Source organism: Neohortaea acidophila, assembly GCF_010093505.1.
Source record: "Neohortaea acidophila strain CBS 113389 unplaced genomic scaffold BDY17scaffold_6, whole genome shotgun sequence".
Classification (NCBI taxonomy): domain Eukaryota; kingdom Fungi; phylum Ascomycota; class Dothideomycetes; order Mycosphaerellales; family Teratosphaeriaceae; genus Neohortaea; species Neohortaea acidophila.
Genome location: NW_022985515.1, coordinates 391,581 through 413,228, shown reverse-complemented (window position 1 = coordinate 413,228; position 21,648 = coordinate 391,581). Strand labels below are relative to the sequence as shown.

The window sequence follows — 21,648 nt, the reverse complement described above, 5'->3', positions numbered from 1 at the left end:
AATCGACATCGCAATACAGATTCGACCATGGGCACTCGCGGACTCCTGGCGTTCATCATCCGCGGCCGCAAAAAGGGAACCTACAACCACTCCGACTCGTACCCCGAGGGCCTGGGAAAGAAGCTTGTCAGCTTCATCAAGAGTCTCAACAGCGCCCAAATTCAGCAAATGATTGAGAATCTCGAGAAAATTGAGTGGTGAGAAGATGCCACTTCCCTCGGGAGCTACATCTTGTCATTGAAGACTAACATTGCGCGCACAATATCAGGGTCAAGATGAATGATCCCGTCCCCCAGGACCTTGCAAACCGCTACGCCGCCGCCGGCTTCACGGATCGCAATCTAGGCCGCTTCGACGATTGGTACACGACGCTCCGCTGGGTGCAAGATGGTGGTTGTCTGCAGGCCATTCTGGAGGGGACGCTGTCGCATCTCATTGACTATACCAACTTCGAGAATGATCGGACGTTTTGTGAGTGGATTTACGTTCTGGATTGGGAGAAGCGCGAGCTGGAAGTCGTCGATCATTACCATGGTATCGTTCGGGAGAAGCGATCATTTGCTGAGGTGAGTGAGGAGTGGATGGATGTGATGCAGAAAAAAGTGTATGACCCTCAAGTTGATGAAGACGGCAATGATTTGGGAGAGGACATTGATCGCGGCTCGGGCAGCGATTAGGAGATTTTGTGTCGGTCAAACCCTTTGAAATCGTACTGCAGGTAACTATCATCGTATCAACGAGGCATTATCCAACAACTACCATCTCTACTTCACCGCCAGCAACCTCATATGCATCATCGCCCAGATCGGCCCACCTCTGAGATTCCTCCCCCAAGCCGCATAAGCAGCAGCGACCTGCTCAACCTCCTCCTCAGTCATCAGCTCTGCCTTGATGGCTCGCGCATACAGCTCGCTCCGCGCCCTCTTCGCAGTCAACTCCCCCCACCATTGCGCCGAAGATCCGGAGTACTCCAGCACATTGCACGACACCTTGACCTTGTCCCACTCGAAGCCCGCCGCAATCGCCCATTCCGCCAAGTACTTTCCGGCGTCCGGTTCTGCGCTCTCTAATACTTTCAGTCGTGCACCGACTACTTTCCACTTCTCTAAAAGTGGGTTATGCGGATGGATCACCGTCGTGTCCCAGACTGGCTCTCGTGCGGCTACAATGCCTCCAGTCTTACATACTCTCCGCATCTCCTTCACCGCCTCGGCGGCGTGGGGGACATGCACGAGCAAAGCATGGCAATGCACGACGTCGAAACTCCCCTCCTCAAACGGTAACTCGAGCGCGCTCGCGGGCTGGAAGTGGATGGTCGTGCCCACGCCTCTCCGCTCGGCTTCCGCGCGCGCCTGCGCAAGCACTTCTTCGCTAAAGTCCACGCCCGTCACGCTCCCCTGCGGCACGTACTTGGCGAAGTCGCAGGTTATCGTCCCGGGCCCGCAGCCGATGTCGAGGATGCGGAAGTGCGGTTTGATGTGCGGGATCAAGTAATCTGCCTGCGCCTCCGCGGAGCGGGATTGGTGCGATGCGAGAGTGGCGGCGTCGTAGCCTTGGGTGTAGGTTGATGGCATTTTTCCGTGTAGTATGAGTTTTGGGTTGTGTTTGAACTGCCGCGGAGAGTTTCTGTGGGGAGATAAATACCTTTGTTAATGTCGCCGCAGATGGAGAAGGATTTCTATTCTTATACCCTGCGATCCACTTCTTGATGCAGGGCTGATCAGGCTGCAGGTGAGAAATGGTCTCCGACGTCGGCGGATGCGACAGCTTTTTCCGCACTCGCGTTGTTGCGTACGCTAGGGCAGACGGACAACTCCAGGATTTGTCTAGGATTACCGTAGATTGCTTACGATTCAGATCAGTATCAAACAATAAAGAAAATAGACAATAGTGAGTCTGATTCTTCGTCTCCCTACTTGAACCCCAACCCTAAGCCGAAGGAAGCACCCGACGCAAAGCACATATACCCTAGGGTACAGTCACGATGGGAACATGAACAACATCAGGGCCCTGAAGGAACATACACTTACTTGTAGTATATATCACTGTCGTCATCGTACATGTACAAGACTCGATTCAGGTTTGACCAGATGAACGAGCTTGCTTCATAAAAGAAACCGGCAATAGACAACGCTTGCAACCTCATCGACCTGCACCGGACACCACGCTACGTAATCACAATATCAATTAAAGATCCTTCCACAGCACAGTAACTCTCTGACACAAACGCCCCCGCTGCAACGCCACACTCAAAAGCGCCAAGTGAAGGCCGAGGAGCAACACAGACCTCCTGAAAGCAAAGTTCGGCAGAACCATTTCGAGCGCCGCGAGGCCGAGGAGTGGATACAGCACCCAGGCGTTGACGGCGTACGGAGAGCAGGGGAGCAGTAGGGAGCAAAGCTTCGCGAGGAAGATCAGACACCTCATGATTGAGAGTGCCGTCGGCGCACGCAGAGTGTTCAGGATCTTGTCTGTAGTCGACGGTGGCGGAGGCGGGAGCATCAGTTGCGGGCTTTTCTGCGCCGGAGAACTTGGTCGCGAAGAGATGTCGATGTCGATGTCCCTTGGTCGCTTGATTACCGAGCCTTCGACTGGACTCGTGTGTCGGCTGTGGCTCTGCGATTTGCTCTCGCTGCGGGCACGCACCGTGTCGACCGATGTTTGTCGTTGCAAACCCGAAGGTCGATGGAGGAGGGGAGGCTGCTTGCGTGCATTAGACGGCCGGATCTTCGGAGAATCAACAGATGAGACTCGTCCGTTGCTTTCTTCCACTATGGAAGACGCCATGTCCGCGATGCCGGTATTGATGCTCTCCAGGATGTCGCTGGTGCTCGGGCGCTGATTGGGGTCGACGCTCAGCAGACGTTTGAGGTATTTGTACAGCTTTTCGGGCAGATCCGATCGAGCTCTGAGCTGGTCGTCGAAGCCGGGCCATTTGGTGATTTCGGCCCGAAGTTCGTCCAGATCCTCGTTTTCCTCGTTGATGTTGTCCGCGTTGTTGTATGGTAGCCTGCCAAAGCACATGAAGTACACGATCATCCCGAGAGAGAAGATGTCGGACTTGGTGGTGAAGCTCCCGAAAGTGCCATCCACCGGGCTCTTTTGCAAGACTTCCGGCGCGCAGTAGGAGATCGTGCCTGTCGCGCCAGTGGAGCCACGCTGGGCACCGGCTGCTTGCACTTCACCGAAGTCGGAAATGACAACTTTGGGTCGATTGTTGCCATCCAGATGGAGAAGGCAATTGGACGGCTTTAGGTCCCTGTGAATATACTTCTTCATGTGGAGGTGATTGAGGCCAGAGGTGATGTCCTTGAAAAAGGAGAAGATCTCGTCCAGGCTTAGTCCGCTGGGCCCCCGAAGGTTCGTCACTGGCTCCAGATCCGATCGAGATGCTCGTCTCAGCTTCTGCTTCTGCTTCTCCGTGAGAGTAGGATCTTCCCGTCCCGAACCCATCACGTATGCATGCAGATCACCGCCATTGCAGTAGTCTTGCAACATCCACAGGCAGGGAATCTTGGGACCGAACTTGGAAGGCTGATGTTCTTCCAACCAGACGAAATGATAGGTGATGAGATTTTCATGCGTAACTCTTCGCAATGTCCTGACTTCTTGCAGCACTTTCTCGAGCCAGTCATGATCGTCACCAACTGGTATACGCTTGCATGCGAACTCGCCGAGGGCAAATCCGTCAATAACATGCTCGACAAGGAGCACAACGCCATTCCCGCCTTTGCCCAGGACTCGTAGCTCGGTGAAGAACTTCTTGAAATATCCAGGGCTGAAGGCGGACTGGCTGATCCGCTGTCGTGCTGAGATAGAAGGTTCACTTCCAATGAATTCCGCTCCGGTAGGTGGCCCCTGAGCGCCACTCACATCTCGCGAGTGTCCAGAACGGAGGGCAGGTTGGAAGGCTCGGACACTGGGAGTCGCTGGTCCTGGAGAGCCGGAAGGCGACCCGCGTTGGCTCTCGGCAAGCCTTTGAAAATACTCCGGGCTGATAAAGCGATCGCCCGAGTTGAAAGCCGAGTCCGAGTGGCTGCGACTGCCCGATGCTTCGGTTGGTGAGTCGTCATGTAGTGGTCTGTGGCAATATGGACATTCGGAAAGCTCCATCGAATGGTCGACATCGCGCCGGACTGAAAGCTGCCTAGAATTGGCATCTAGAACAACGACCGAATTGCCCTGACGACTGCGCGAATCAGCTGACATTCGGGGATGAAGAACATGTAGATTCAACGTACAGGACGATTTGTCCATTTTGGTATGGGTATGGTATCAGCGACATCTGCCGCGGGGGCGTTTCGTCGGCCATAGTTGTGGAAAGTCAATGGTCATCGTAGAGCAACGCGTGGCGCACGTGATTTCAACATTTGGCGGTGCACCAAACGCGAGAGGGCGCAATCACGTCACTCGACCAGATTGAGCATGTTTCCCTGACAACAGTTCCCAGTTGGGGCAAAGAAAGCGAAGGAAACGTGAGTCAAAGATTTGTCCAAGATGGGCGAGCAGCAGCGGAGGAGATGGTCAGCATACCGCGACTTTTGACCGACGCGCGACTTTTGCCGTGGTTGGTGGTGCACGAGCCACGCGTTTGACGCGCCCGCTGTTTATACTTGTTTACTCTCTTTCCCCCCAACTTTTCTCTTTTTCCTTCACCTTTCTCAAGCAAGCAAGCCCCAACCAGCAAGCACCAAAGCCTTCAGAAAGATCCCAATTGTTCACCAAAGCTCAATTCAAACCCCCAAGCTCAATTCCAACCCGAATTTCCCCAGCTCCCAAGCTTCTCGCCGCCTTCAATCCGCGTCCTTCAGGTTTGCGCGTCCCAGTTCCCCTGCTGCAGCTTCCTCCTTACTGACAGATTTTCAGTTCCCAAAGCCAATTCCATCTTCAGTCCAGTCCTTATGAAGCTCTTCACTGTTCAAGATGGCCTCTGCCGGAGAACGCTCCTCCCTGTTCAATAAGGTCGCCGAAAAGTATGTTGCCTCTCCTCCCATGATCGACTTCAATGCTAACACGTTCCGCCTCTAGTACCGGCCCCGACCTTACTTCCGAGTCCGCCCATGCCGCCCGCGAAAAAGGCATCATGGACTTCACTACCTCTTGGGGCCGTGGCCTCAAGAACTCTCGCCCCGCCCTCAACAGCTCCCGTTTCAAGCCTGGTCCTGTCCTCCCTCCCGAGGACCTTGCCGGAGACTCGGACCACTCCTACGCGTCCGTCCCGGAGCCCGAGGAAGACACCGCTGCCTCCATCCCCAAGCCAGGCCTCCGCATCCCCTCCAACATCTCCAACTCGCGCGATCTCTCTGGGCACCTTGACGTCACCAAGCTGGTCTCAACTATCCACCGCCTGAACGGCACTGGCGGCAGCCGCAAGTCCAGCTCGCGCTTCTCGTCGAACTCCACGCCTCCTCATGCAGTTCCCAAGCATGAGCCTGTCAATGAGGTCAAGCTCGACGACACCGAAGCTGCAATCTACGAGTCGCTCATGCTGGTTAAGAACCGTTTGAACGAGATGCAGTTGGACGCCCATAAATCCCACATGGAGTCCGTCCAGCAATCATATGCCCAGGTCGCTGCCCAGGCTGGCAACCTCCAAGATCTGCGCGGCCACGTGGCGGATCTCCGCCAACGCCACCAGCGCAGCCGCAGCGGCAGCCAGCGCAGCGGCGGCGGCGGCGGCAGCAGCAGCAGCTCGGGGAAGGCCCGCGAGGGCAGCCCCGGCCAATTTTCTTTGGCGGAATGGGAAAAGGAGAGGCGTGACCTCCAGGTCGCTCTCCGCGCTGCCACCGAGCGCGGAGATCGCAATGCCCGTGCCTCCGAGGCCGCTCTCCTGGACCTCGCCAGGGAGAAGGACCAGATCGCCGCCCAAATGGAATCCTTCCGGGCCGAGTTCCAGGCGATGAAGATGGAGAATAAGATTCTCCGTCAGGCAACCGTCAAGTTCGAGGGCAACGCCTATGAAACCGCCCTGTCTTGCTCAAAAGCCCTCAGCGTTCTGGAAACCTTCACGCACACCCTGGGCGTGACACAGAAGATTGTCGGCGACCAGGGTGACTTCTTCAACGAGCGCACCGAAGCATTGGAACGTCGAATCAAAGCTGCAGAGCTCGAGCGCAGGCAGTCGCGTGAACGGCAAGCCACAGCCGGCGAAGCACGCGAAGAAGCACCCCACCCCGCACATCCTCATTGCGTATCGGCCACAGAGGCCGGCGACAATGGTGATCGTGCACTAGAGCCCAATCCGAATGGCCGCACGACATCCGCAGCAACCGGCTCGGAAGATCGCCATGCGGCAGCAGACATCCGCAAGGAAGGCCAAGATGTGCCAGAAGCCGAAGACCATTCCCGCGCAGTGTCGACTGATGCAATCGACGACGACGTTTCTAAGAAGATGTCAACGTATTCATCAGTTTGGGACCACAACGACCCCGAGCAAGGCATCCGCATGGACAGCATGACTTATCTTAGAAAGATGAAGCTCCAGGCGATGGCTGCCCAAGCCCACGTTGCCGAAGCGATGAACACAAATGCAGGAGTCGCCACGCCCAAGTCTCGCGCCACGAGCGGAGTTGGCACGCTCAAGTCTCGCGCCACGAGCGGCGCCGACACGCCCAAGTCGCGCGCCCCGAGTGGCGCCGAACTTCCCAAGAAGCGCACCCCGAGTGAGAGCCCGAGGAAGCGCACCCTGAGCGAGAGCCCGAAGAAGCGCGCCCCGAGCGAGAGCCCGAAGAAGCCGGCTCCCGTGTTCGGTGGGAGGAAGTCCAAGCCCAAGCCCCTCACGCCAGCTGTTGACGAGCGGCACGAAAAGAGGATCCTCAAACAAGTGACCCAGAACCGGGTGAACAGGAACGCGCCGCCCACCCGCTCCGTGTCTCACCTTTTGGCCCATGGCATCTTCACTCTCCCATCAGAATCACACACTCGTCAGCCCTTGGTGGACATCGACCGCGACACATCGCTCTCGATTTACGCCGAGGGCGACACTGAGCGCAAGGACAGCTGGTTTTCGGAGAACCCCCTTCCTTGCAACTCGGAGAAACTCCACGATTCCAGCTCGATCAACCTCATCAACTTCAGCTACGCTTCTTGGAAGCGGTCCGCGGGGCTGCCTTTGCCGGCTCCACAGGAGGACGGCACGAAGAAGCTCACCAATGCTGAACCAAACCCCACCGTTTCGAAGCCTCGCACCGTTTCGGAGGACGTCATGAACTTCAGCTACGTTGATCCGAAGCAGCTGGGGGGTCGGCTGGTGCCGGTGCCACACGAGGATGGTACGGAGAACCTCACCGGCTTCAGCTTCGTGAACCCCAACGAGATGGTGGGCCTGCGTAGCGTGCTTGAGGACGATCAAGCGGCCGGTAGAATCGGCACCAGCTCTCGCCAGGCTTCCGGCAAGGAGAAGCCGGCCCAGCAATCCCTGCCTCGCAAGTCAAGCATGAAGGAGGCTACGAATGCGGCGGACGGCACCGTCTCTGGAAACCTCATCGACTTTAACAAAGTCTCGAAGACCGTTCGCGTTCAGTCGCCGCACACATCCGACGACTCGCGCATGCCCACCGAGCACATCATGACCACGACGGACGATAAGGACACCGTCCTTATTCATGACGTTGAGCCATCAATGGACGGGGACTCTGAATTTCAGATGTCCGCGTACGAAGCCGAACACTCCTCCGACTATCAATCACAGCTTCAGTCGGCATCGGCGCAAACCTCCGAGGAGCGCCTTCCTCGCAATCAATCAGACACTCTTTCTGGCCGTCAAGGCAAAACCAAGCCTGAACCCGCTCATTCAGACCATCAAAGCAATGCACTGTCCGAATCCACGCCTTCAGGCCATCAAGGCAGCGCACAGTCTCAACCCGCTCTTTCGCACCACCAATGCAGAGAATTCTCTGAATACGCTCTTTCGGACCATCAACGCAAGGAGCTTTCCGAATATCCCTCGGAATACCTGCACGAATCGGAGGGTGAAGCAGAGCCCACAGAGCTCACCTTCCACACTTTGCGGCCCTCGATGCCGCCTCGCATTGCGCTCAGAGCCGTCATTGAGGAGCTGGAGGCCGAAATTACGGATCTCAAGTCCAAGCTTGTCAACGAGCAGTGCATCTACAACGAGGTGCACCCCGGCGCCGAGAAGCACAAGCGCATCGAGACCAAAGCAACCATGGACCTCCTCACCAAGCTGATCGAGCAGCGCAGCGACCAGGTGTACGCTCTTTACGATGTGGTGGAGGGAATGAAGATGAGTGCCGCTCGTTTCTGGGCGGGAGAGACGGATGGCAAGGAGCCCACTGGGGCAGGCGGGGAGGACGTGGAGGAGCCCTCGGGGGCGTGGGAGGAGGAAGTCGTGGAGGAGTAGGAAGTGGTTTCTTTTGCATTCTCAGGGTCTGGGTTTGATTTCGGCGTTCTGGGCGGACCTACGATGAAATGAATTACGACGCCGACGATGAGACGAATAACCTATGGTCTCCCCGCGGATGACGGCCCTGCGCTCGTCGCCAACGCCCCGAACACAACCACCATGCGATGACTACGAGAAGCGACCGCGCGACCTCAGCGGACCGCACTGCCTTGACTTTGGCCGCCTTGTTGCCGGGTTGGTTGTAGCTTGCTTCGGCTCGCTCCCAGCCATGGCGACGGGGTGGTATCTGTCGGCGGTGTCGTGTCTTGCTCATGAGGCGGCGGTCGTGGGACTGGGCTATTGTCGTTCTGTCTGACAGGCGGCTTTAGGCCAGGTCCCCGGCGTCAATTGGTGTGTGTGCGAGGGGTTGCGGTTGATGGGCCAGGGGTTGGATTCCAAGGGTCCTTGACTTCTCTCGAGATAATGTATAAAGCAAGCACTCGTTTGAGAAACTCATATACGCTGTTCCATTCATTGCTTACATGTATGAAGACGATCATCATCCACCGCTGTTGACCGTGATATGCTGCATTCGATCTACAACTTGCATGGGAGGCCAGAGCGGTCGCGCACAGATTAACAGGGGAATCTTTCATTCCATTCGATTTCCTTTACCTACATGTCATAACCCTTCGCAACTCCACTCCTCCCCACTTCCATCGCCGCCCCGCGAATCTTCCCCTCCTCGTCCCGCTCATACGCAATCTCGTAATCGCTCCCGAGACCCGTCCACGTCCTCTTTTCTCGCAGGAACTCGGCGCCGGGCGAGAGCACGCCGTTAATCACCGCCACGTCTCCCTTTGCTCTTTGCACAAGAGCAGAGCTCGGAGGTGCTGGGGCTGCTGCGCCGGTGGTGGAGGGATCAACGGCGCGAGGCTTGCCCATGGGCCGCGAGCGACTTACGTAGCGGCCAGTGCGAAGATCGAACGTGGGTTCTTCGTCGTCTGAGGGATCGTCGGCCCAGTTCGCTTCTGATGAGGCTGTTTCTCCTGGATTATGAGCGCTTCCATTCACCAGTCCGTCGTTTTTGAGGAGACTTCCGAAGTCTGCCTCCCACTCTCCGCCCCAAACTCTACTCCCTTCGCCCTTCAACGCAACCTCCAATTCAAAAGGCGTCACGACAGGCGCCATGAAGTCGCCCCCAAGCCCCTCGAGCAGACTACTCTCCCAGCAACTGATAACGACCCACGCGCCAATCTCGCTAAAATTCGCAAGTTTGGCGACGTTCACTTTGCCCACTACGAAGGTGTACGCTTTCTTGCCGTGCGAGGCGAGCAGGGACTGGAGATGCGTGAGGGCTGACAAGTAAGAGCGCACGCTGAGCGTGTTGATCAGGATGCCGATTGTCGGGGTGCTGGGGAGGGATTGCAGGGCTGCGTAGCGGCGGCGGAGCAGGGCGATTGTTGTCCTTGGGGCTTCTGAGGTGTCTGCGGAGGTTGAGTGGATGTGGATGTTGCGGACGCGGGAGGTGAGTGTTAGGAGGAGCGGTGTTGGGGGTGTGGAGATGTGGTAGATGGAGTACTCTTTCAGGTTTTCGGCGTTTTCTTTGGCGGAGGGGGGGATTGAGCGGTTGGGGAGAAGCGAGGATGGGTCGTGCTGGATTTCAGTAGGGAACAGGTTGGTGTAGCCTTCGCCGCGCAGCTTTTGGTAGAGAGTCTCGACATGATGGTGGTACGGTATGTCGGCCATTAAGCACACCCTGTCGTCGAGGTCGGGGTACGTGGCTTTGAAGTCTGCTATTGCGCGCGCCATGTTCAGTGGTTGCGGAGTGAAGACATATATCACGGGTAGACGAGCGGTGGGCGAGAGACATGATCGACCATAGTGCACCACCACATCGGCATCCACATGCTCGGCTGCGATCTCGTCGACGCAGCAGGCGCCGTAAGACGTGTCGGCGAGGATGGTGAGTTTCTCTTCCGCTTCATCCGAGTCTGCCTCTCGCGTGGATTGTTGTGTCTCGTCCTCCAGCTTCACCGCATCCACACCACTCCCAATAGCCTCAACACCATTCCTCCCTGCCTTCTGCCGTCTCGACTCTGCCCTCTCTCTTGCCAACCCATCCCTCAACCTCTCAAACACCCTCGGGGCATCCACCAGCATTTCGTCGGGGAACTGCAGCGCAATCCTCTTCCACCTCCCATCCCTGATCTCGCGAATCGTTCTTGGGATCTCATATTGAATGTACAGCTCCTCTTCGGACAACTTCGACTCTTTCAGTTCCGTTGTGGACGCAGTAGGATCGTGAAAGACGTGCTCCGATGGCGTGGAGAGGATGGGTGGTGCGGACGTGGTCGCCATATTCCGCGGCTTTTGCGGTGCTTGGGTGACTGGGTTTCCTGGGCTCGATTTATACGGCTCTCCTTCGTGCCATGTCGAGCGCTCAATTCTCGCGAATGGTAAATTGCATCGACAGGTTTGGTGTCTTGTCGTTGCTGGAAGTTTTTCGAGCCGCTAGGGTTAGGGTTTAGGTTTGGGGACGAGATGGAGGTCCAAGGCTGCGCCGTCACTTGTCTACATTGCTCGTTCGATATGGGATATAGGACTACGATCATGCTGTGTGGCGTCTGATTATGCTAAGTAGACTCTGTGAATCACGATGGTGTGGTGAGATGAATACTCAGGTTGCTAACGCATTTCCGACCAGCTGGATCTTTCCAGTCGGTCAGCGAGACTGACGGATTTGCAAGGTATCGACCACATTACTACCAGCCCACACCGATTTACAACGAGACGAAGGATGCAGCAAAGATCATGTTATGCATTTCCAACTATATGGGGTATCTCAACGACAACACCACCAAACTCCATACCATTAACAAAGTCACGATGCAGCCTCCATCCTCTTCACTCCTCGCTCGGCGGTGATGGTGCCCACGGCCTTCTCATCCACCCCAATCCTCTCCCGCTCCGCACTGTCCTCGCCAATAAACACGCCCAAACCCGAGAACGCATCACACAGCGCCCTGGTCGTGAACTCTCGCACATCGTACCCACCAGCCCCCATCAACACATCCGCCTTGGTCTCCTGCACGCCCGCCCAGACGTAGTCGTCCTGGACGGAAAAGTACTTTGTCTCCACCTTCAAACCGCCAAACGGATCGATAGGAGCCTCGGGCTCGGCTTTCACCTTCGCCTTCAACCCTCTGATCAAACTGGAGCTTCCGTTGCGGGCATCGGACAAATGCAACAGTCGCTGCCTCTCTGCCGCAGCCTGGCGATCCATGCGTTTCTTTAAGGTCACCTGCTGCCCTTGCTTCGTGACTTTCTCCGCATCCTGGCCGGCTGCGAGGCGATTCAGCACATCGCGCTTGTTCTCCTCTGCTTCTTTCTTTTCCTCCTCCTCTTCCTTGCGAGCCAGGTCACGCCTCTCCTTCGCCAGGTCACGTTCCGCCTTCTTCGCGTCCCGAAACGCCACCTTCTCCCTCTCCTCCAAACTCGCGTTCTCCAGAATCTCCTGCTCGTGCATCTTCTCATACTCCTCAAACCGCCGATTCGTCTCCTCGATGTCAATCTGGTTGATCAAGTTGAACGTGATGTCCTCCACTTCATTCAAGTAGTTGTTGTAGTCGTGCAGCGTTTCAAACTCCTCTTCCCGCCTGTTGAAGACCGCCGCCACGCGTCGCCGAATGTCGACTTCCCGCTCGACTTGCAGGTCTTCGAATCGCTGGGCTCGGAAGCGAGCTTTGCGGAGCGTTTTGCGGCAGCCGGGGATGGGACACTGCGCCGGGCCATGGGAGAAGATGCGGTCCACGCAGCTCTCGCACATTTTGTGGTAGCATTCCGGGTTGATAAGGAAGCGGAGGGAGGGGGTGAGGTAGCGGCTGCTCTTGCATACTGGGCAGACTTCTGTAGATGGCTGTGTTAGATGTTGATGGAGCTCTCGAGTCAAGAAGGCGAGAAGCGACTTACCATCTTGGGCATCTCCTATTCGCACCTCGCGTTTGGTGATGGGAGACGTCTTGTGCTGAGCAAGACGAGACATCTTGGCGAGACACGAGAAGCAAGCAGAAGAAGTTCGATGAGGACAGATGACCTCATTTATAAGCCATGCCGTAGACAACAAGTGAGGTCGGGCACGTGCATAACTATTGCGGGCAAATCTCGGGGGTCTTCGGCAACTCCCGCGCAGGCGTCGGGCGAAAGCTTGCGCGCAAGACTTGACGTCGCATCACCAGAACTCTTTTTTTTCGAGCATCCTCGATCCCGACCTATCCCCTACGTCCATCAGCCACGACATCACCCACAGCCAGCGTGAGCTCATCGCCCATCCGCCGCTGCCCTCACAGCCCGTTCCTGTCCACTCCACCGCCCCCGCCACGATGGGCGACCACGAAGGCCATGGCCTCGACCATTCCCGAGACCCATGTCCGTGGGTGGCATTATCAGATTTCGGCGGTGCCTTTTCCATGGGCGTACGTGTTTTCCATCCGCATCTAATCATGCAGAGGCCCTCGCTGACGAGGTATGAGCACAACAGGCAATAGGCGGCGCAGTCTGGCACGGCATCAAAGGCTTCCGAAACAGCCCCTACAACGAACGTCTCGTAGGCTGTACGTCCCCTCCATCCCTCCACCACGAATCCACGAAACTAACACCATTCTCTTCCCCCACAGCCCTCACAGCAATCAAAGCCCGCGCGCCCGTGCTAGGCGGCAACTTCGGCGTCTGGGGCGGCCTGTTCAGCACCTTCGACTGCGCCGTCAAAGGCGTGCGGCGAAAAGAAGACCCCTGGAACGCCATCATCGCCGGCTTCTTCACCGGCGGCTCGCTCGCGGTGCGCGGCGGCCCGCGCGCAATTCGCAACGGAGCGATCGGGTGTGCAATCCTGTTGGCGGTGATCGAGGGCGTGGGAATCGGGTTCCAGCGCATGATGGCGGAGAATACGAGGTTGCAGTTGCCGCCGCCGCCGCCTGGGCAGGGGGAGGGGAGTGAAGGGCGGATAGCGGCGTGAGGGCGATGTGAGCAATGAAGAGGAGGCATACATCTGGCATTTTGAGGGGAGGGTTTGCGAGGCGTTGTTTCCTTTTTTTCCGCGGTGCATAGCGTGGCGCCGTGGGATGGTCCCTTTTGATCGGCATTGATGGGTTCATGTCGGATTCTACACTCTACTTCGCCCTGTTGTGCGGCACGAACAGACACTTGTATATCTAGCTAGAAGACTGCAGATGCTCTTTATCTCAAGGCCGGCGAAAGCTGTGCAGTGATGTACAAATCTTGCAAATCACACGTGCCATGGTACCACCCGCTTCGCAAGTAGGGATGTGAGGGTGTATTCAATCACTCGCATCTGTGGAGCGTACGTCAGATACGGTGTCAGAGAGTCCTCAGTATCATCAATCTAGGACCAGCTTGTAAGGCGGTTCGCAGCAGCATGGAGAAGTACAAAGCCGCACCACTTGGAGAAGCAGTCCAATGGCAACAACCACCGACATTGAGAATAAGGAAAAGTGATGAATCAAAAGCGGCGCGCTCTTCTTACTACCCAGTCGTCGCAGCGACTCCTACCTACAGCGGCTGAATCCTCGCAGCCTTGAACCGACTGACCTTCTTCACCTGCCCGTCAGGCCGCTCCTCCATCAGCTCGCCCAACCCTTCGCTCTCGTCAGAAGTCGCTTTGAAGCCGCCTTGCTGCCGGATGAAGTCGTTGCGGCGCCGGTAGTACTCTGTAGCCAGCTCGCGGCGCTCCAGGATTGGATCTCCCTCGTCTGCTCCCGGGGCCACTGCGGTTCTCGAAGATGGCGTACGCTCTGTTAATGTGTCGGCGATCGTCTTTCCTGGTGGGCCGGATGGACGATCGTCATCGTCGTCGTCGAGAGCAGATGAGCCGGCTTGAGTGGGAGAGTCATCGATGATAGGCGCGGCGCGCGCGCTCTTTGGAATGCTTGATGCCGGCATTGCGTTTGGCGGAAGGGAATGGGATGTTGCTGTTGTCCGCTCGAGCACGCTGCTCGCCACGGGCGCGACGTTCTCGCCTTCTAGCACTTTCTGGGCTTTCAGAGGCGGCGACCCTGGGGCTTCCGCCACGTCCAGCGCGTCTGCGAAGCTCACGCGCTTCTTCCCGGCACCTTTCTTTTCACTGTTGTCTGAACTGGCGCTGGAAGTCGAGTGGCGCTTGTCGCGAATAACCAGCCTTCGCACGTCCTTGGGGTCGGGTGCAGAGCTGGCGGCGCTAGCCATCTCTTCGTCTTTGGGTTCGGGGCCGAGATTGCCAATCAGTCTACGTTGCAGCGCTTCCATTTGTTCCCGGTACTCTGGTGTAATAACGCCTCCTTTCAAGCGGCCGAATTCGTCTTCGCTTTCTTCGGATTCGGAGTGTCCAGTGGTGTAGGGGGTGTCTTCGTCATTGTTATCGTTATCGTCGTCACGGTACTCCGAGGAGGTGAAGAAGGAGCTACCGTCGTCTTCGTCGTCCTCCATGTCCATGTCGCCTTCATCTAGATCTATTTGGGCGACAACGTTGCCCACTTCGTTTAGGTGGTATTCCAGCATTTCTCGGCGGAGGCGAGCATCTTCGGGGGAGTCGGTGGTTGGTATCACGGGTGCGTCGTCCACCGCAACTTCGTCTGTCCCGTTCTGATTTGGAACATCGACCACTGCTTTTGAAGCGACGCCAGAAGTTTGCGAAGCGTCTTGGGTGTTTCCTGGCCGCACATCTGGCGACGGTGGTCCGAGGGGCTGAGGGGGGATCTCTTCTACATTGGGCGAGAAGGAGACAGATCGGCTGTCCGGTGGAGGTGCAGCGGGCATGACCGCGACCTTTTCGGCGAATGAAACAGATTTCCTGCCTTCTTGAGAGAGGGTCCTTGGTCGCTCCTCGGGCGGCTTGGTATCGGCGGTGAACGAGACCGATTTCTTGCGGGATGAAGGCCGCTCCAGATCCTCAGCACCGCTGCTGCTCGTGCGTGACATAGGAGTGTCGGAGTTTGTGCGCTTCTCCACGTGAATAGGATGAGATGTAATCAGAGGACTGAGATTGGTGATGGCGGGCTTCAAATCCTCCGTTTTCGGCTGAGCAGCGGAGGCGATGCCCTCGAAGTCGCCGTCTTTCAAACCGGCTTTTCGCAGCGAGGCGACAAGATCCGCAGTCGTTTGCTCGGGTTGGCTGAGATGGCTGGAGATCACGTTTCCATCCTCGTCTAGTTCTTCGTGGATCTCCGTCAGTGGCAAACCAGTCCCTTCGCTAGCTGTCGAGTTCGCCGCTGCGAAGGCAAGTTCCTCTGCTTTCGCCTCCGCATCGAAGAACTGTCTTTGTACAGTGTCGATATTCTTCTGCACATACTCCTGCCGTCGCTCGATGAGGCCGATGATTTGCTGCGCAGACCTCGGATCGGAGCCCGTCTCAAGTCGGACAATTTCACGAATTTCCTTTTCCGTGACCAGCTCGCCATTATACGACTTGGCCAGTTCCTCGAGTTGTGAAACAGATGGTTCGGCGCCCGCGGTCTGAATCTCCTCCTTCAAGCCTTCGTATTCGGCTTCCCAGATTTGCCAGTGCTTGAGAGACTGGCGCAGCTTCTGGAGGTTGTCTTCCAGTGTTTGCCGCTGCTGCTCTAATCTGAGGAGGTCCATTATGATCGATTGCCGGCCGCTGCGCTCGGTCTTCGAACTGAAGAATGTGCACTGCTGGAATGGAGCGGTGAAGATGGCGCGGAGGTTAATTGTGTTTTTGTGTGTTTTCGGTTGTCGACGTCACAACGGGCTCGGGGGAAAATGAAGGGGCGGGCCGGTGGAGCGCCGATCCGTTGGCGTTGGCGCTAAACCCGCCGAGCACGTGGAAGGATGGAGAGAAGCTGACGAGGACAAGATGTATAAAGACTGCGCAACAACCACTTCTAGAGCTGAATCGACATGATCACGCACAAATTCGAGATGTCCACCACTGCTTGTAGCAAATCCTCAAACCACGCTCAAATGCCGCAAATCCGTTGATCAGTCCTCTTCCACAATCTTGCGGAACTCCTGCTCAGCCTCGCGTCTGTACCAGCTGATCTTCTTGTCCAGCTCTTCAGCCTCGCGCTTCCAAACCTATCCATGAGAAACATTAGCAGCCGCTGAAAGACTCAGAGATATACAGGGAGACATCAGCTTGGCACTCACCTTGAACTCCGTGTACCCCTGCGCTTTGGCCATGCGCTGCTCCACCATCTCCTTCTCCTTCTTTGCGTCGCTCAGCGCCTTCTTGAGTTCTTTGAACCCGCAAAGATCCGGCTCGTTGTGCTTCTTGGCATGAACGTGGTGCCCGCCGTGACTGCTGGCCTTGTCGTTGTCACCCTTCTTCACCAGAGCTGTTTGGGCATATCAGTCTTGCTTTTCCACCCCGCCTCCACCCAAGCCGCACATACCACCGGCATGTTTGTGTTTGGCGTTTCCATGGTGCCCTTTTTTGCCTTTGTCGGAATCGCGGATGGTATTGGGTCTGGGTTCGTCAAAGCAGTACACTAGATGCCAGGGCATCTTGACGTCTGAGCTTGTGAGAATGAATTGTTTGGATCGTGGTATTGAAGGAAGGAGAAGGGCCATTCATATAGTAGAGTTGGGGATGATATGGTCTTCCAAAAGACCTGCATCATGCTTCAGATGGACAAAGAGATGATGGCAAACCGGAGTGAAGGTCTCAGTTTGCCAGAGACGGTACCAGTAAAGAGATACTAAAATCCCGTTTGACCCAGGAAAGATGCAAGACAACCAGTTTGTTGTCTGACTTACTGTTTGTCACACAACACTTGCTTGCGTGAAGCACTTCATAGGAGGGTCGACAAAGAGCAAATGAGCTAGTATACCTCGAAGGGCTCAATGATGAATTCTTTGCCGCGCTAAATGCGTGCAAAGTGGGTATCGTAAAGCAAACACGCTCGAACGCTGCAAATTCGGGAGGGTGGGATTGTGGTAGTCGTGTTATCGTGTGCTGTTGAAGGGGTTCATCGCCGCACGGGTGTTGTTGAGAAGCTGTTTGCGCAGAATGTCGGCTCGTTGTTCCTTCGTGGGCTTCACAGGCCTCTTCCGCGGTGCATCTTGGCGATGGGCTTTGGTGGAGGGTTCAAACATAGCCTTGGAGTCTGCACCGTCGTCTCGGTTCGCGGGCTCGAAGTCAATCAACCGTGCTCGTCTTGCATCCTCCTCGGTCTCTGGCAACAAATCAATATTCGTTCCCAGCCTTTCCCTCAACGCCTCATCCGCCTCATCTTCCTTCTTCAACTTCTTCCTCTCCTGTCGAAAGGAGTCCCTCATCCGCCTATTGACACTCCACGGATCATCCCAATCCCTCTCACGACTTCGATACAACTCTTCAATCCTCTTCGTATTATCCTTCACAGCTTCTTTCTCCTCAACCCTCCCCTCCAACACAGCAAAAGCATCCTCCCTCCTCTTCTCCCTCTCCTCAGGCGTCAAAATTGGCAACCCACCCTCCCCCTCCCGCATCCGATCCCCATCATCCCCATGATCCCTCGCCTTCCCGCCCGATACAACCTCATATCGCGTATTCTTCGGATCCGTCCGAACCTCCAACCAACCACCACAAGCCGCGTGTTTGATTCGGAAATTCCAGATAGGCGTGCTGTGGTAGTAGCCCACCTTCTTCTTCTCCGCGTTGAATCGCACGCCTTGCCCGATGATGGCGTGCGGTTGGCAGGTATGGCACCACACGGCGAAGGGCATTTCGAAACGTACTGTTTGCGTGCCGTCTCTGCGTAAGGTGCCGGGCGCGCGGCGCTGGTGGAGCTTGTTGCCGCTTGTCGTGCCTTCGAGTTCGGGCGGTATATAACGGCCCATGTTCTGTCGTGATGCACGCGGTTAGTGGACGCGTTCTGATGCATCGTAGGGACGGAACGTACGAAACCCTGCATTTTGGCGGCAGTATATGCTGGAGTAATCTGTGCTTCAACTCTTGAAAGGCTATGGAGAACTGTGCATCAAGATCTTGCTAGGGCCTCGCAATCGCCATCTTGGCACGTTGTTAGTGAGTAATAGTGAGTGTTCAATTGATCAGAAGCAGTCCGCAGACCTCCTTCCCAAAACAGTTAGACCCCGCCAAATGCGTCATATCTCTCGCTGACTAAATCCCAAGTTTTCGACGCCTCCCGTCGAAATATCTGACTGCGCTCGATCTTCCCGTCTCTTCAAGTCAGAACAATCACCTCAACAACCCAGTACGTCGTGAGAAACATGGCGACCCTCGTCCAAGCACCGGCGACCGTGCCGAACGGCTCGTCTCATCCCTTCACCTGCAACACCTGCCAAGTCGCCTTTCGCGCATCCGATTTGCAGAGAACACACATGCAATCGTGAGTTGCGCCACAATACCCGCTCATCCTGTTCAATCGTAGCTAATCAGTGAACAGAGACTGGCATAGATATAATCTCAAGCGTCGCGTCGCCTCTCTCCCCCCTCTAGCCTCCGAGATCTTCGCCGAGAAAGTGCTTGCGAACAAAGCCTCTGCCGCCGCCACAGCTGCCCGCGCCAGCTTCGAAAAGCGATGTGAAGCTTGTGAGAAGACATACTTTTCTCAAAATGCCTACGTCAATCATTTGGGAAGTCAAAAGCATCGCCTGCTCACAGCGAGACTGGACGCCAAGGCGGGCAATGAGACAGAGAGTCTGGTCGATTCTACTTTCTCTCTTGGCGACCCGATGGAGAACGCGAGCACAACTACGGAGAGCACAATGCAAGGAGATTCCGTAGACCCGACGGCCGAAGCAGAGTTTGAAGATGTGGTGGACGGGATCAAAGATGTTGGCCTGGACGATGTACAAGATCCGTTGTCCGCTCGACCGGGCAGACCGACGCCCTCAGCCGCCGTTCATCATAAGGACCATCCTCTAGTGGCCGCCGCGGATTCGAATGATGACGAAGAAGAGCACCACGCCAACGTCGACCAGTGTCTCTTCTGCAACTACATCTCCCCAAACATCGACCTCAACCTTGTTCACATGTCTCGACAACACGGTCTGTTCATCCCCGAACGGGAATTCCTCGTCGACCTCCCTGGCCTCATCAACTACCTCTCCGAGACTGTCCTTGTACTGCACGAATGTCTGTACTGTCACAAATTGTTCCACACCGGCTCTGGCGTCCAAACGCACATGCGAGATCGAGGGCATTGCATGATTGCCTACTCCACCGAAGACGAGCAAATGGAAATTGGCGACTTCTACGACTTCCGCTCAACCTACTCAGACGACGAGGAAGAGGAGGATACAGACGAGGAGACGAGCGGCGGTGTGAGCCTAGGGGTCAAACGAGATGTGAAGACTACTATGACAAACGAACAAGGAGAAGACGTGGACATGCCCGACGAAGACGACGAAGGGTGGGAAAGCGATAGCACCGTCTCCTCCGTTCCAACCGACGAAATCACATCCGTCCCCTCCATTCCAGAGCGAAGACCGAAGCCCAAGACCCACAAGAGCGGCGGCTTACAATCTCCATCAACACCGCTGGCTGTCTACCACGACGAGTACGAACTCCATCTCCCATCTGGAAGGACAGCAGGGCATCGCAGCCTCCGACCCTACTTCCGACAAAATCTCCGCAACTACCCCACTCCCGAGGAACGCGCAGAACGTCAACGCACCATCGAAGATGCTCGACACGATTCCGACGCCGACGACGAGGAAGACGACCAGCAAACCGAAGGCTCCGGCCGCGGCAGGCAAATTGTTTCTCGCGCTAATGGCGGCCTCGGCATGGTGGGCGTCAGCGACGCGAAGAAGAAGGAGGTGCGCACTGCGGAGAAGCGGGCTTTGAAGAGGGCGGAGCGGGCAGATAATCGCCGCCGGGCGGGCAATGAGAAGCGGGCGAACTTTCAGAAGCATTTCAGGGATGAGATGTTGCAGTGATTGCTCGTGGCTGGGGCGGTGGTTGCTGCTTCGGATGTTTGCGTTTGCGTTTGCGTTTGCGTTTGGAGTCGGAGGCTGGAGGCCATCTCATGGTTGGAAGATCAGGCTGGCGTTCACGGAGCAAGCGTGGTGAGGATCAAGAGATATGGAGCAATCCGCTATCATGTTTGATTCACGTCACATCTGTTGTATGCAGGTTGCACAACAATCACCGACTCCCATGCAAACCCCCTTGTCTGCTCTAGAAGAGTTTGTGTTTGTACAAACCTCACTTCCCTTTCTCTCTGCCTCCAAACAAGCTGTCCCATTGTCACCACACATTCACTCCCCAAACACTCCCTTCCATATAAGCCACCTTGAAAAGGACTTCGCATCTTCTCAAGACTTCGCTTCGCCCTACTACATCGCCTTTCCTCACCACCTCCCAACAACCCAATCTAATAATCATCAACACAAACCAGCCCAAAAAATGCCCAAACCCACCGCCGTCCTCAAACGCCTCAAAGCCCTCCTCCACCGCGGGCCCCCAGCTGACGTCCTGCGCACCCACAGATCCCGACACCGACGCGCCCTCTCAGGAGACGATCACGAGCTCTTGCCCCCCGAAGCCGTGACGGACGGCGAAGGAAGCGATCATCAGCTTACGAAGGTCCCATCCCGTGATCATCAGCATGGGCGGGAAAGGTCGCGAGAGGGTGGAAGTGAACGACAGCGACAACGAAGTCGACATCGAAGTGGACGGGTTCTGGAGGCGGAGGTGCCGAATCCGTTTGCTGATCCTGCTTGTTCTGAGGGGACGTTGACGACGACGCAGAGTGGGGAGGAGGATGTTATCAGTCTTGCTGAGGCTGTGAGGGTACTTGAGCCGAGTGGATGTCACGAGAGTTCGGAGCGGGTGATGACGGGTGGAAGCGCTGGGGAGAATGAGAGTCGTCGCTTGCTGGAGAATGGGGCCGGGCCTGCGACTACTGGGGATGGAGCAAGTGATGAGTCTGATGAAGAGGAGGGCATGAAAGGGAGGAAAATTGCGGAACTGAGGAAGAAGATTGCGCGCTTGAACGAGATGATTTCGGAGTTTGGGGTGAAGAAGAGGAATTGCAAGGCGGAGTTGCACAGGTTGAAGGCGGATATTGGGGAGTTGAGGAGGGAGTGTGCGGAGCTGAAGGAGGAGATTGATGAGGCGGGTCATGAAGATTGATGTTGATGCTTACCTGGCGACTTGTCATCGTGAAAGATAGGTGCGCTGAGATGGGGGAACTCTTGCTTGAACACGCACGGCTGTCTTTCTCTCTTTTGGACGATCATTGTATTAGCGTAGGTGTCATAAGGGTGGGATTGCGGAGAACTCGGAATAAAGCATATGTACCGCCCACTTCTTCTTTCGCGTTGCTGAAGCATAAGCA

The 21,648-nt window shown here is 56.2% G+C and overlaps 11 protein-coding genes across 11 annotated transcripts; 4 read left to right on the top strand and 7 right to left on the bottom strand.

The window, feature by feature from the left end:
- Positions 1-27: 27 nt before the first annotated feature.
- On the top strand, positions 28-677 carry BDY17DRAFT_324704 (uncharacterized protein; the record flags this gene model as incomplete). The annotated part of the gene is made up of 2 exons (XM_033737249.1): positions 28-197; positions 269-677. 2 exons carry the CDS (start codon positions 28-30, stop codon positions 675-677), a joined length of 579 nt encoding a protein of 192 aa, XP_033588987.1.
- An 18-nt stretch (positions 678-695) lies between these two features.
- On the bottom strand, positions 696-1,640 carry BDY17DRAFT_298494 (putative ubiE/COQ5 methyltransferase). Its single transcript, XM_033733748.1, has one exon. The coding sequence runs from the start codon at positions 1,572-1,574 to the stop codon at positions 765-767; it is 810 nt and encodes a 269-aa protein (XP_033588986.1). The 5' UTR covers positions 1,575-1,640; the 3' UTR covers positions 696-764.
- A 59-nt stretch (positions 1,641-1,699) lies between these two features.
- BDY17DRAFT_354021 (Ca2+/calmodulin-dependent protein kinase) lies at positions 1,700-4,475 on the bottom strand. Its single transcript, XM_033738244.1, has 2 exons — positions 4,242-4,475; positions 1,700-4,189 (listed from the first exon to the last, which is right to left on the bottom strand). The coding sequence occupies exons 1-2, from the start codon at positions 4,310-4,312 to the stop codon at positions 2,188-2,190; spliced, it is 2,073 nt and encodes a 690-aa protein (XP_033588985.1). The 5' UTR covers positions 4,313-4,475; the 3' UTR covers positions 1,700-2,187.
- A 4,393-nt stretch (positions 4,476-8,868) lies between these two features.
- BDY17DRAFT_298488 (diphthamide biosynthesis protein-like protein) lies at positions 8,869-10,828 on the bottom strand. Its single transcript, XM_033733747.1, has one exon. The coding sequence runs from the start codon at positions 10,703-10,705 to the stop codon at positions 9,020-9,022; it is 1,686 nt and encodes a 561-aa protein (XP_033588984.1). The 5' UTR covers positions 10,706-10,828; the 3' UTR covers positions 8,869-9,019.
- A 108-nt stretch (positions 10,829-10,936) lies between these two features.
- Positions 10,937-12,452, bottom strand: BDY17DRAFT_298486 (CDK-activating kinase assembly factor MAT1-domain-containing protein). The gene is made up of 2 exons (XM_033733746.1): positions 12,317-12,452; positions 10,937-12,253 (listed from the first exon to the last, which is right to left on the bottom strand). The coding sequence occupies exons 1-2, from the start codon at positions 12,387-12,389 to the stop codon at positions 11,229-11,231; spliced, it is 1,098 nt and encodes a 365-aa protein (XP_033588983.1). The 5' UTR covers positions 12,390-12,452; the 3' UTR covers positions 10,937-11,228.
- A 68-nt stretch (positions 12,453-12,520) lies between these two features.
- Positions 12,521-13,621, top strand: BDY17DRAFT_298485 (Tim17/Tim22/Tim23/Pmp24 family-domain-containing protein). Its single transcript, XM_033733745.1, has 3 exons — positions 12,521-12,819; positions 12,885-12,957; positions 13,021-13,621. Exons 1-3 carry the CDS (start codon positions 12,727-12,729, stop codon positions 13,356-13,358), a joined length of 504 nt encoding a protein of 167 aa, XP_033588982.1. The 5' UTR covers positions 12,521-12,726; the 3' UTR covers positions 13,359-13,621.
- A 208-nt stretch (positions 13,622-13,829) lies between these two features.
- BDY17DRAFT_298482 (Prefoldin subunit-domain-containing protein) lies at positions 13,830-16,076 on the bottom strand. Its single transcript, XM_033733744.1, has one exon. It carries the CDS (start codon positions 15,974-15,976, stop codon positions 13,913-13,915), a length of 2,064 nt encoding a protein of 687 aa, XP_033588981.1. The 5' UTR covers positions 15,977-16,076; the 3' UTR covers positions 13,830-13,912.
- Positions 16,077-16,336: 260 nt separating this feature from the next.
- Positions 16,337-16,861, bottom strand: BDY17DRAFT_324696 (uncharacterized protein; the record flags this gene model as incomplete). Its single annotated transcript, XM_033737248.1, has 3 exons — positions 16,337-16,432; positions 16,505-16,692; positions 16,750-16,861. The coding sequence occupies 3 exons, from the start codon at positions 16,859-16,861 to the stop codon at positions 16,337-16,339; spliced, it is 396 nt and encodes a 131-aa protein (XP_033588980.1).
- Positions 16,862-17,591: 730 nt separating this feature from the next.
- On the bottom strand, positions 17,592-18,376 carry BDY17DRAFT_266767 (CWC16 protein; the record flags this gene model as incomplete). Its single annotated transcript, XM_033731906.1, has 2 exons — positions 18,241-18,376; positions 17,592-18,181 (listed from the first exon to the last, which is right to left on the bottom strand). Coding segments are annotated over exons 1-2 (600 nt in total), but the record flags the coding sequence as incomplete, so codon positions are not given.
- A 195-nt stretch (positions 18,377-18,571) lies between these two features.
- On the top strand, positions 18,572-20,245 carry BDY17DRAFT_317106 (C2H2 type zinc-finger-domain-containing protein; the record flags this gene model as incomplete). The annotated part of the gene is made up of 2 exons (XM_033736066.1): positions 18,572-18,690; positions 18,748-20,245. The coding sequence occupies 2 exons, from the start codon at positions 18,572-18,574 to the stop codon at positions 20,243-20,245; spliced, it is 1,617 nt and encodes a 538-aa protein (XP_033588978.1).
- Positions 20,246-20,272: 27 nt separating this feature from the next.
- On the top strand, positions 20,273-21,637 carry BDY17DRAFT_159379 (uncharacterized protein). Its single transcript, XM_033729698.1, has one exon. It carries the CDS (start codon positions 20,391-20,393, stop codon positions 21,441-21,443), a length of 1,053 nt encoding a protein of 350 aa, XP_033588977.1. The 5' UTR covers positions 20,273-20,390; the 3' UTR covers positions 21,444-21,637.
- Positions 21,638-21,648: the final 11 nt, after the last annotated feature.